At 44.1% G+C, this 12,046-nt stretch overlaps 1 protein-coding gene across 1 annotated transcript in view; it reads left to right on the top strand.

Moving 5' to 3' along the window:
- cfap91 (cilia and flagella associated protein 91) overlaps positions 1–12,046 on the top strand; it is an 87,922-nt gene that overhangs the window by 48,392 nt on the left and 27,484 nt on the right. The window contains exons 7-8 of the mRNA XM_078232055.1: positions 6,473–6,650; positions 7,234–7,391. Of these exons, the coding sequence (XP_078088181.1) occupies positions 6,473–6,650; positions 7,234–7,391 (336 nt within the window). The remainder of the gene's footprint in view (positions 1–6,472; positions 6,651–7,233; positions 7,392–12,046) is intronic.

The raw sequence follows: 12,046 nt of genomic DNA, 5'->3' as shown, positions 1-12,046 counted from the left end.
CACACCTCCAGCCCCTCTTATCGAGGAGGGCAACAGTCAAACATCCATGCTGCCTGAAAGCATGCCTAGATCCTCAAGGTCCCTGTCCCCCAGGGGATGCCCGCTAAGGTCACATGAGGCAAAAGGGCGTGGAAGTCAGCAGGCTCCATCAACCTCAGCTAAGAGTCAGGAAGATTAAGTAATCATAGGCACTAAGTGGGTGTAGGCCAATATAGGCACTAGTGTAGATAGGTCACCATTTTGTATTGAATGTTTGGCATTAAACTTAACTTTGTTCACTCACAGAGCCTCCACCTTGTCTATTCATGCCACCAAGCTTGGGGGAACCACCACGCTCACCCAGCGTCTCATCCAAGTAGAATGTGAGATTGGCAGTGCAATGCCCCTCCCACACTGCTGCTGCAGTAAGGAGGCATTGCTACTGGTCAAACTTCTCGCTTATCTCCATCAAAGCTCAGCCTTCCCAGGTCTAACAGCTTTCTCTAGTGATCACAAAGCTAACGGCTGCCGAGATGCTGCCAGGTTGTCCACCTCAGCTGTAAGATGGATGTGAACACCAGGACCCCTGACGTGGATGGGGTCTGTAGTGACTGACGTTGCACATCCCACATTTCTGAATGTTATGATAAGCCCATTCAATGGCAGGACGTGTTAAGCTCTGTCAGGCAGGAGTCCGACATATTGCTGAGGATGAGATCAGCATCGCTCTGTGCTTAATGCCAGTCATCACCATTCTCCCACAGAGTCCGGACAAAAGCTTCAGTGCAACGCCCATGACACCTGGCAACAGTATGGGAGCATATTGCTGGCTCTTCACTCCCTAGTTCTACTCGCCCCCAAGGCAAGGTGCTATGCGGCCATTCCTAGCGCGATGGCCCCATCAGGTCCTGAGCACTGTCTGGGCTTCTTCCGACAGCTCCTCTGTGTGGTCACCCTGTGTGTCCTCTTCGACATCCTCCTCATTCGAGGAGATGTGGCACTCCTCCAGGTCCAGGTGGTCTCCCCTCTGCAGCACCAAGTTGTGGAGAGCACAGCAGACTACAGTGATGTGGGAGACCCTCTGGGGGGTGCATTGGAGGGGAGCGGTGGACCACCTCTGCCAGACCCTGCAAGGGCACACCAGAACTCCATCTTCCGCAGGCCGATCACCAGCACTCACTTTGCAGCATGATTCTTGCTGTACTGAGTCACATAGAAACATAGAAGATAGGGGCAGGAGGATGCCATTTGGCCCTTCGAGCCTGTTCCGCCATTCATTATGATCATGGCTGATCATCCAACTCAATAGCCTAATCCTGCTTTTTCCCATAACCTTTGATCCCATTTGCCTCAAGTGCTATATCCAGCCGCCTCTTGAATGCATTCAATGTTTTGGCATCAACTACTTCCTGCGGTAATGAATTCCACAGGCTCACCACTCTTTGGGTGAAGAAATGTCTCTTCACCTCAGTCCTAAATGGTCTACCCTGAATCCTCAGACTGTGACCCCTGGTTCTGGACTCCCCCACCATCAGACATACCCCCCTGCATCTACCCTGTCCAGTCCTGTTTGAATCCTACAAGTCTCTATGAGATCCCCCCCCCCATTCATCTGAACTCCAGCGAAAACAATCCTAACCTAGTCAATCTCTCCTTATACATCAGTCCTGCCATCTCTGGAATCAGCCTGGTAAACCTTCGCTGCACTCCTTCAAGAGCAAGAACATCCTTCCTCAGAAAAGGAGACCAAAACTGCACACAATACTCTAGGTGTGGCCTCACCAAGGCCCTGTATAATTGCAAAAATACATCCCTGCTCCTGTACTCAAAACCTCTCGCAATGAAGGCCAACATGCCATTTGCTTTCTTTACCGCCTGCTGCACCTGCATGCTTACCTTCAGTGACTGGTGCACAAGGACACCCAGGTCCTGCTGCACACACCCCTCTCCCAATTTACAACCATTGAGATAGTAATCTGCCGCTTTGCTTTTGCTTCCAAAGTGAATAACGTCACATTTATCCAAATTATATTGTATCTGCTATGTGCTCTCAGCAGGTGCGTGTGGTTTCTGCACTGGTGTCGTCAGCCACCTCTTGAGTGGGTATCCCCGGCCCCCGAGGAGCCATCCCTCCAGCTGCCATTCTCCCTCAAAGACGGTTGGGATCCGAAAGCATCCCAAGATGTAGCTGTCATGAATGCTCCTGCCAGAGGTCCTTGGGTACCAGCAACTTAGGCACACTTAGTCGACTCTTAATACAAACAGCGCTGGACACCATGTATCCAGTGCAAGGTCTTTAATTATTTTACTTTAATTCACCTGATGAAGGAACGGCACTCCGAAAGCTCATGCTACCAAATAAACCTGTCAGAGAAAGGAACTAATGAAAAGTGGAACTTTTTCAAGGAACAAATACTGGATGTCCTTGATAGGTATGTTCCTGTCAGGCAGGGAGGAAATGGCCGAGTGAGGGAACCATGGTTCACAAAAGAGGTGGAATGTCTTGTGAAAAGGAAGAGGGAAGCTTATGTAGGGATGAGGAAACAAGGTTCAGATGGCTCGATTGAGGGTTACAAGTTAGCAAGGAATGAGCTGAAAAAGGGGCTTAGGAGAGCTAGGAGGGGACATGAGAAGTCCTTGGCGGGTCGGATCAAGGAAAACCCCAAGGCTTTTTACTCTTATGTGAGGAATAAAAGAATGACCAGGGTGAGGTTAGGGCCGGTCAAGGACAGTAGTGGGAACTTGTGTATGGAGTCAGTAGAGATAGGCGAGGTGATGAATGAATACTTTTCTTCAGTGTTCACCAAGGAGAGGGGCCATGTTTTTGAGGAAAAGAAGGTGTTACAGGCTAATAGGCTGGAGGAAATAGATGTTCGGAGGGAGGATGTCTTGGCAGTTTTGAATAAACTGAAGTTCGATAAGTCCCCTGGGCCTGATGAAATGTATCCTAGGATTCTGTGGGAGGCAAGGGATGAGATTGCAGAGCCTTTGGCGTTGATCTTTGGGTCCTCGCTGTCCACGGGGATGGTGCCAGAGGACTGGAGAATGGCGAATGTTGTTCCTCTGTTTAAGAAAGGGAATAGAAATGACCCTGGTAATTATAGACCGGTTAGTCTTACTTCGGTGGTTGGTAAATTGATGGAAAGGGTCCTTAGGGATGGGATTTACGACCATTTAGAAAGATGCGGATTAATCCGGGATAGTCAGCACGGATTCGTGAAGGGCAAGTCGTGCCTCACAAATTTGATAGAATTTTTTGAGGAGGTAACTAAGTGTGTTGATGAAGGTAGGGCAGTTGATGTCATATACATGGATTTTAGTAAGGCGTTTGATAAGGTCCCCCATGGTCGGCTTATGATGAAAGTGAGGAGGTGAGGGATAGAGGGAAAGTTGGCCGATTGGATAGGTAACTGGCTGTCTGACCGAAGACAGAGGGTGGTGGTCGATGGAAAATTTTCGGATTGGAGGCAGGTTGCTAGCGGTGTGCCGCAGGGATCAGTGCTTGGTCCTCTGCTCTTTGTGATTTTTATTAATGACTTAGAGGAGGGGGCTGAAGGGTGGATCAGTAAATTTGCTGATGACACCAAGATTGGTGGAGTAGTGGATGAGGTGGAGGGCTGTTGTAGGCTGCAAAGAGACATAGATAGGATGCAAAGCTGGGCTGAAAAATGGCAAATGGAGTTTAACCCTGATAAATGTGAGGTGATTCATTTTGGTAGGACTAATTTAAATGTGGATTACAGGGTCAAAGGTAGGGTTCTGAAGACTGTGGAGGAACAGAGAGATCTTGGGGTCCATATCCACAGATCTCTAAAGGTTGCCAGTCAAGTGGATAGAGCTGTGAAGAAGGCCTATAGTGTGTTAGCTTTTATTAACAGGGGGTTGGAGTTTAAGAGCCGTGGGGTTATGCTGCAACTGTACAGGACCTTGGTGAGACCACATTTGGAATATTGTGTGCAGTTCTGGTCACCTCACTATAAGAAGGATGTGGAAGCGCTGGAAAGAGTGCAGAGGAGATTTACCAGGATGCTGCCTGGTTTGGAGGGTAGGTCATATGAGGAAAGGTTGAGGGAGCTAGGGCTGTTCTCTCTGGAGCGGAGGAGGCTGAGGGGAGACTTAATAGAGGTGTATAAAATGATGAAGGGGATAGATAGAGTGAACGTTCAAAGACTATTTCCTCGGGTGGATGGAGCTATTACAAGGGGGCATAACTATAGGGTTCGTGGTGGGAGATACAGGACGGATATCAGAGGTAAGTTCTTTACGCAGAGAGTGGTTGGGGTGTGGAATGGACTGCCTGCAGTGATAGTGGAGTCAGACACTTTAGAAACATTTAAGCGGTTATTGGATAGGCACATGGAGCACACCAGGATGATAGGGAGTGGGATAGCTTGATCTTGGTTTCAGATAAAGCTCGGCACAACATCGTGGGCCGAAGGGCCTGTTCTGTGCTGTACTGTTCTATGTTCTATGTTCTAAACCTGTTGGACTTTAACCTGGTGTCGTGAGACTACTTACTGTGCCCACTCCAGTCCAACGCTGGAAACTCCATATCATTTTAATTACTTGTGCACAAGGAGAACTCCCCTCCCTCCATCAAAGTGGCTGGAGTAGTTCTGACATTGCAGAGAAACATCCCATCAGTTATAGTCCATTACAGCAAATCGGAAACAAGCATTTTGTTCACATCCTTCATTGACGAACATATTTGCCAATTAAATCTTGGCTTTTCGCCCTTTCTCATTCGATGAAAAATTGACTTCTGCTGATCCTTCATTTGCATAGCATATCCCCATATCTCGCCTTTGGTATTTGTTGTGGAAAAATCCGGTCTTGCTCGCCCTCCGGAGAAGGTCAAAAAGCAGAATATTATGTGGTTTATGCAAGTGAAGGACTATCCTGAAAGCAGACAGGCTCCCTTGAAGGTCTGCAACTGATAACATTCTCACAAGCTGGTTCACAAGAGAAGGCATGATTTTTAAAATATGAGTATTTTAACTTCCACACTCCCTGGGAAATGGGCACACACCTGCATGAAGTGCATCGTGTGGTCACAGACAAACTGCACATTGAGGGAGTAGAATCCCTTGCAGTTCATGAATGGCGCCGCGTGATGCCCTGGAGCATAGGGCCACGTAGGTGCAGTCAATCAAACCTTGCACCTGGGGCAAGTGTGCTAAGCTGGTGAAGCCCGTGGCCCTGGCATCTTGGCTCCCCTGGTCCCAGTTCAAGTTGATCTACAGGTGAGCCCTTGCACAAAGGGCATTTGTAATCTCCCGGATGCATTTGTGTTGGCTGACTGGGAGGTGCCACACAAGTGCCATGCTGTCCTAGAATGAGCCATTTGCATAGAAATTCAGAGCGGCTTTGAGTTTTAAGTGCCACAGGCAGTGGGTTATGGAAAAATCCTGTTCTATATGACGCCAGCTCTTGCAGGGTCTGGCAGAGGTGGTCCACTGTCCCCCGGGACAGACACAGCCCTCTACAGCACTACATCTATGACAGCAGCAGGTGCAACGACCCATGTCGGAATACCCTCAGCCGGTACTTACGCATCTGTGGTTCTGCTTCCAGAACAACGACAGGCCCAGCCTTTCCCTCCTTCACAGGGCGCTGCTCCTGGCCAGGTGCTTTCTGTTCCCTTGTTGCACAAGACCATGAAGCAATTTTGCATCATGTTTATTGATTCTAAACTGGACGGACGTTTTAAGTTTATTTTTAGATAATTGAAATCATCCATTAAAATAACTTCTCCAACACCCCGCCTATAATTTTAAATAGTTTAACTTTCCTGTATTGACTTGGCTGGCAGTGGAGTATCAGCTTGAAGATTTTTGGTTTGTTTAACCAGAACGGTGTGAATGCCAACTTGTTAATGCTGAGGATTATAATGATGTTTCTTTTATTCTATTTCTCTTTATTTTCTTTATTTCTCTTTCTATAATGTTTTATCATCATGTGGCTTGGAGAGAAAGAAAGAAAAAAGTTGTCAGACTGAAGTTTTCTGGTGCAGTCTGTACAGATGAAACAAGGATATTTTTCACTGCAGGAACTGGATTGTCCCACTATGAAACACTAAAGAAGTATGCTACCTAATGAATTTCTGTTTAACTATATGGAGGCTAATTTAGTTCAAAGGACTATCAGAATATATTGAAGGAAGCGAATTCAAAATTTTAACATTCACTTGCAGTAATCCTCTGTGGATTTTCTGAATGCTAATATATTAGGCATATTTGCACAAAGATGTTTCTGACCTGCTATACAGGTTGCAGTGGGCAATAGAGATCTTTCGTCCTGTAGAGATGCTATAGGTACAGTGTGCATAGTTTTTTTTTGAAGTAAATGTAAACTAGGCTTCTGCAGAGAAAAAAGGATATCTTGACCTAAGATTCTTTGAACATTTATGGACAATCTTTGATTTCATCTTAAAACATAATCAAGACATTTTCTTCAACTGTTTAATGAACAAAACTTTTTCATATGCCCACAGGTCGAGGCCTACCTGCAGGGTTAGCAGAAGTGGAGATGATTGAACGTGCACGAGCAAAGCGCGCTTGGGAAGCTACCCTGCCTCCATTGAGTGATAGCTCACAACATGAGAAGAGGAAGAGGATGATGGAGGCTATGGAAAGGAATGAGTGGGCATTTCGGGAACAAGAAATTGAAAAGTAGGCATAAAGCTGCATCCTAATACTGCAAACTGCAATAGAGTTTCATTTGTCAGGGCAGATAACAATTGGTAGAAGGGAAAAGAGATAATAGAACAAGGAAAATAAATGATTTGATCTGGACTTGGTTATGGGCTGTCACTTCACTGCAGTCGAGAGTGTGAGGTACTATTTTGCAAATGAAATTATATACTGAGCCCACATCTGCTTTTTTAGATGGACATAAACAATTTCATAGCGTAGAGTTATGGTTACAATCAGATCAGCCATATCCTGGATTTTATAAACAGAGGCATGAAGTACAAAAGTAATTAAGTTATAATGAGTCTTTGTAGAACACCGATTTGGCCTCAACCTAGAATCCACTGCCTGAAAGGGTGGTCAATGTAAGCTCTAAAGTAACTTTCCAAAGAGACTTGGAAATGTACATGAAAAGGAATAATGTAGCAGTTTTAGCATTGGTTCTTCTCTTACTGTACCTTATATCAAATGTACTGCAATACCTCTATCTGGTTGTAGCTGTCAGCCTTGCATTGTGAATGTAATAAATGCATCCTCTTGTAACTTGCACTTTTTTCTTAAGGCTGCAAGAAATCCGACTAGATGTTTTGCTGAATTTATTGAGCCAACGTGAAGCAAAACAACAGGAAATGAATGTGAAACGGGTTGATGCAATTTGGTCAAAACTTCAGCAAAAAAAAGTAACGGCTATAAAGAAAATAAGATTGGAGCACATCAAAGGTACTGTAACGTTAAAGTTTAAAGTTTATTTATTCGTAGTAGGCTTATATTAACAACACCACAATGACGGTACAGTGACAGTACACTTGGTTAACAACAATCCACTTCTCTTCAATTTAATTATTAATTGAGCTAACATCTATTGGTTGTGTGAGGCATTTAACATTTCTACCATCCTTTGCGTCAAGAAGTATTTACTAACTTCTTTTATGAATAAAAATTCCATGATTGAATGGCGGAGCAGATTCGATGGGCCAAATGACCTAATTCTGCTCCTATATTTTTAGCGGAGTTCTCTGGAGACCAGGTATCGCCAAAACATCAGCCCAATATAAAGACTCACGAAAGCCAGTGACTCAGTTTAAAGACGTATCTTTTAATTGACCAACAATCGAAGGGAGACATTATTGGACAGTACAAGGCTTCTCTGGACAAGGAGCACCCTGATCTCTTCAATATCACTGACGTACAAAGCTTAGGATAGATCATTTCTCTTATCAAATTCTCCCGCCTTTCATTAGTTTTGAATCAATCATCTTCAATACACATAAATCATTAATAAACCTGTCATATACTTTAACCAATTGCATTCTACTCTCTAACATGGGAATTCATTGGTCCGTGGAATCCAGATGCTTCCTCCCCTATTGCTGATGCTGCTTCCTCTATTGTCTAGTAACCAACCCCTGACACTTACAAAGGTCAAAGATTCCCACCAACTCCTGCTACATCACTGGCCAAATGAAACAGATCTACATTCTCATGTCTGAGAAGGGATCTTTTTTTTAACTTGATTTATTATTGTCACATGTATTAGCATACAGTGAAAAGTATTGTTTCTTGCACGCTATACAAACAGAGCATACCATTCATAGAGAAGGAAATGAGAGAGTGCAAAATGTAGTGTTACAGTCATAGCTAGGGTATAGAGAAAGATCAACTTCATGCAAAGTAGGCCCATTCAAAAGTCTGACGGCAGCAGGGAAGAAGTTGTTCTTGAGTTGGTTGGTATGTGACCTCAGACTTTTGTATCTTTTTCCCGACGGAAGAAGGTGGAAGAGAGAATGTCCGGGGTGCATGGGGTCCTTAATTATGCTGGCTGCTTTGCCAAGGCAACGGGATGTGTAGACAGCGTCAATGGATGGGAAGTTGGTTTGCTTGATGGATTGGGTTACATTCACGACCTTTTGTAGTTTCTTGCGGTCTTGGGCAGAGCAGGAGTCAAACCAAGCTGTGAGACAACCAAAAAGAATGCTTTCTATGGTGCATCTGTAAAAGTTGGTGAGAGTCGTAACTGACATGCCAAATTTCCTTAGTCCTCTGAGAAAGTAGAGGCGCTGGTGGGCTTTCTTAACTATAGTGTCGGCATGGGGGGACCAGGACAGGTTGTTGGTGACCTGTGTTATCTGGATAGTGTGAAAAACACTATTCGTAAGTAATCCTGAGAACCTCACTGCGCTGATAAAACCTTGCCCATTCTGAGGTTTCATTGTTTCTTAAGAATGTGGTTCTGTTTACTAAGGCTTTATCCCATCATCCCTGAGCAGCCTGTTCTTGGCTATAATGCACAATTACTTTGTAAAATACAGTTCATACATTTAAAATATCAAAATACATGTTTAAATCAGAAATACTTGTTCAAATCTCATTCTCATGTGCCTTTATACAGGCAGTTTCCCTGTTAAACTGATCTGAGGTCATTTTACTTATTGCTAGTATTTTATTAGTGGCTTAAATCTCTGATTATTTGAAATTTCTCTAACCTACGAGGATTTTCTCTTCAAGATGTAGCTTATGAATGGTCTGGTTTTAATTTTAAGGTTATATATATGTTCCTTGCTCTCCCCCAACAGTGGAAAATATTTCTCTCTACCCTATCAATTCCTTTCAAAATCCTAAAAGCTTCAACCAAATTGGCCTTCAACCATCAGGAAATATTTTCTCACAATTTAATCCAAAAGCCCTGGTAGCAAGCACCCTGGTGAATCTGCAGTGCAATCATTTTAACGCCAATATATCCTTTCTGAGGTACAGTGTCCAGAACTATACACAGTACTCTAGATGTGGTCTAATCGGGGCTTTGTATTGGTGCAGTTAAACTCCCCCACCCCTTTACTCTAGCTCTTTGATAGAAATGCTAACTTTCCATGAATCGTTTTGATTTTATTTTGTGCCTACTATACAATTTAGTGATCCCTGCAATGGACCTCTAAATATCTTTGATCTCCATTGTCCCTACTTTTGCGCCATTTAAAAATACGTATTTGTCTCTCATTTATGTCAAAAATGGAAGGCCTCTCACTTGCTGGCATTCATAGAGTCATAGAGGTTTACAGCATGGAAACAGGCCCCTCGGCCCAACTTGTCCATGTCGCCCTTTTTTTTAAACCCCTAAGCTAATCCCAATTGCCTGCATTTGGCCCATATCCCTCTTTACCCATCTTACCCATGTAACTGTCTAAATGCTTTTAAAAGACAAAATTGTACCCGCCTCTACTACTACCTCCGGCAGCTTGTTTCAGCCACTCAGCACTCTCTGTGTGAAAAAATGTCCCTCTGGACACTTTTGTATCTCTCCCCTCTCACCTTAAACCTATGCCCTCTAGTCTTAGACTCACCTACCTTTGGGAAAAGATATTGACTATCTAGCTGATCTGTGCCCCTCCTTATTTTATAGACCTCTATAAGATCACCCCTCAGCCTCCTACGCTCCAGAGAAAAAAGTCCCAGCCTATCCAGCCTCTCCTTATAACTCAAACCATCAAGTCTCGGTAGCATCCTAGTAAATCTTTTCTGCACTCTTTCTAGTTTAATAATATCCTTTCTATAATAGGGTGACCAGAACTGTACACAGTATTCCAAGTGTGGCCTGACCAATGTCTTGTACAACTTCAACAAGACGTCCCAACTCCTGTATTCAATGTTATGACCAATGAAACCAAGCCTTCTTCACCACTCTGTCCACCTCAAATCCATTTACCACAGATTTGTCTACTGATATCTCTTTATAATGTCCCTTTGCAATATAATGCTTCTGCTTACTTACCACTCATTATACCATTAATCTTTGTGTCATTGGCAAACTTGGATTTCTGGGCTTTATTAAATTATCTGTGACATAATTAAATCTAGTGAATTAGCTGAAGTCCCAGCACAGGTGTACAACACTAATCACTTATTTCCAATTTCCCCTCATTGTAGGGCACAATAGCATAGTAGTATTAGTAGGCTGGTAACCCAGTTGCCTGATCCAGACAAATGGCCAATTCTAACTGTGCGAATGGGTGTGTTTTGAATTAGTTGGCAGCTGGGGGATTAAAATCCAATTAATTAAGTGAAAATCTTGAACTTTAAAAAACTAGTACTGGTAACAGTGACTATAAAACCACTGGATTGTAAAAACCCAATTGGTTCACCCATGTCCTTTAGGGAAGGAAATCTACTGTCCTTATCCAGCCTGGTCTACACGTGACTCCAGACCTACAGCAATCTGACTCCTGCACAAACCCATTTGCTCCCAGTTATGGGTGCAGTAGAATGCATAACTCTAGTTCCACAGCATGACAAGGGGAATAATCAGAGGCGATAGAAAGCAGGACAAGCTGCTGGAAAAGAAGATGGAGGGGATGAGTGACTATCAGCTGGAGGTCATATCCACAGAGTGTTAAGAGAGCAATTTCCCTTCTTGAACTTCAGCAAGGAGTGGTGTGCAGATTCTCCGTTTCACAAAGGATGTCCTCACTGAAATCTGTCACCAGCTGCAGCCACAACTGCAACCTCTGAGGGGGCCAAAGGTGGAATTATTTGTGGAAGTAACCATGGTTATGAACTTTCACTTGTCTGCCTACTTTCAGGCCAGAGCTGGAGATTTTTGTAACATCTTCGAGTTCGCCATCCATGTTGCATAAGGGAGGTCACTGAAGCTCTAATCCAAGATAGCTGAATACATCTGATTCTGTCTTGCCAAAGACAAGCAGGCAGAGTGAGCACGTGCTTTTGTGAGAATTATAGGCTTCCCCATTTTGCAGGGTAATGTTCAAAGAACCAACATTTCTTTGCCAGGACTGCTGTAGATGTCTGCAATACCTGGCAGAGCAAGTGTCAAGATTTGTGGTGGTCCTGTTACATTTCTGCAAAACCTTGCCGTTCATTACAAGGGCACAGCCTTTGCCACCAGCTATACAGCATCTAACTGAGGAGCAGGAAGAGGTAGCCAACATCATCTCTTTCTGACCAGGCTGTCCATGATCATCTTATCTGACTATGATGCTGATAATGACAACTCCAATTCCCCTTTTTCCACCAAAGGGCTGAACTCAAGAGGTGAGGTCAGAGTGACTGTCCTAGACATTAAGGCAGAATTTGACTGAATGTTGAACTAAGGAGCCCTAGTAAAACTGGAGTCAATGGTAATCAGGGGAACAACTCTTCACCGATTGGAGTCTTACCTGGTGCAAAAGAAGATGGTTGTGGTCGTTGGAGCCCAGTCCCAGGACATCACTGCATGAGTTCCTCAGGATAATGTCCTCGGACCAACAATCTTTAGCTGATTCATTGATAATCTTTTCTCCATTGCGAGGTCAGATGTAGGGATGTTTGCTGATGATTGCACAGTGTTCAGTATCATTTGTGACTTCTCAGATACTGAAGCAGTC

The sequence above is a fragment of the Mustelus asterias genome, chromosome 17, assembly GCF_964213995.1.
Source record: "Mustelus asterias chromosome 17, sMusAst1.hap1.1, whole genome shotgun sequence".
NCBI lineage: Eukaryota > Metazoa > Chordata > Chondrichthyes > Carcharhiniformes > Triakidae > Mustelus > Mustelus asterias.
Note: the sequence above shows the minus strand (reverse complement) of the source record. Positions and strands in the feature narration are given on the sequence as shown.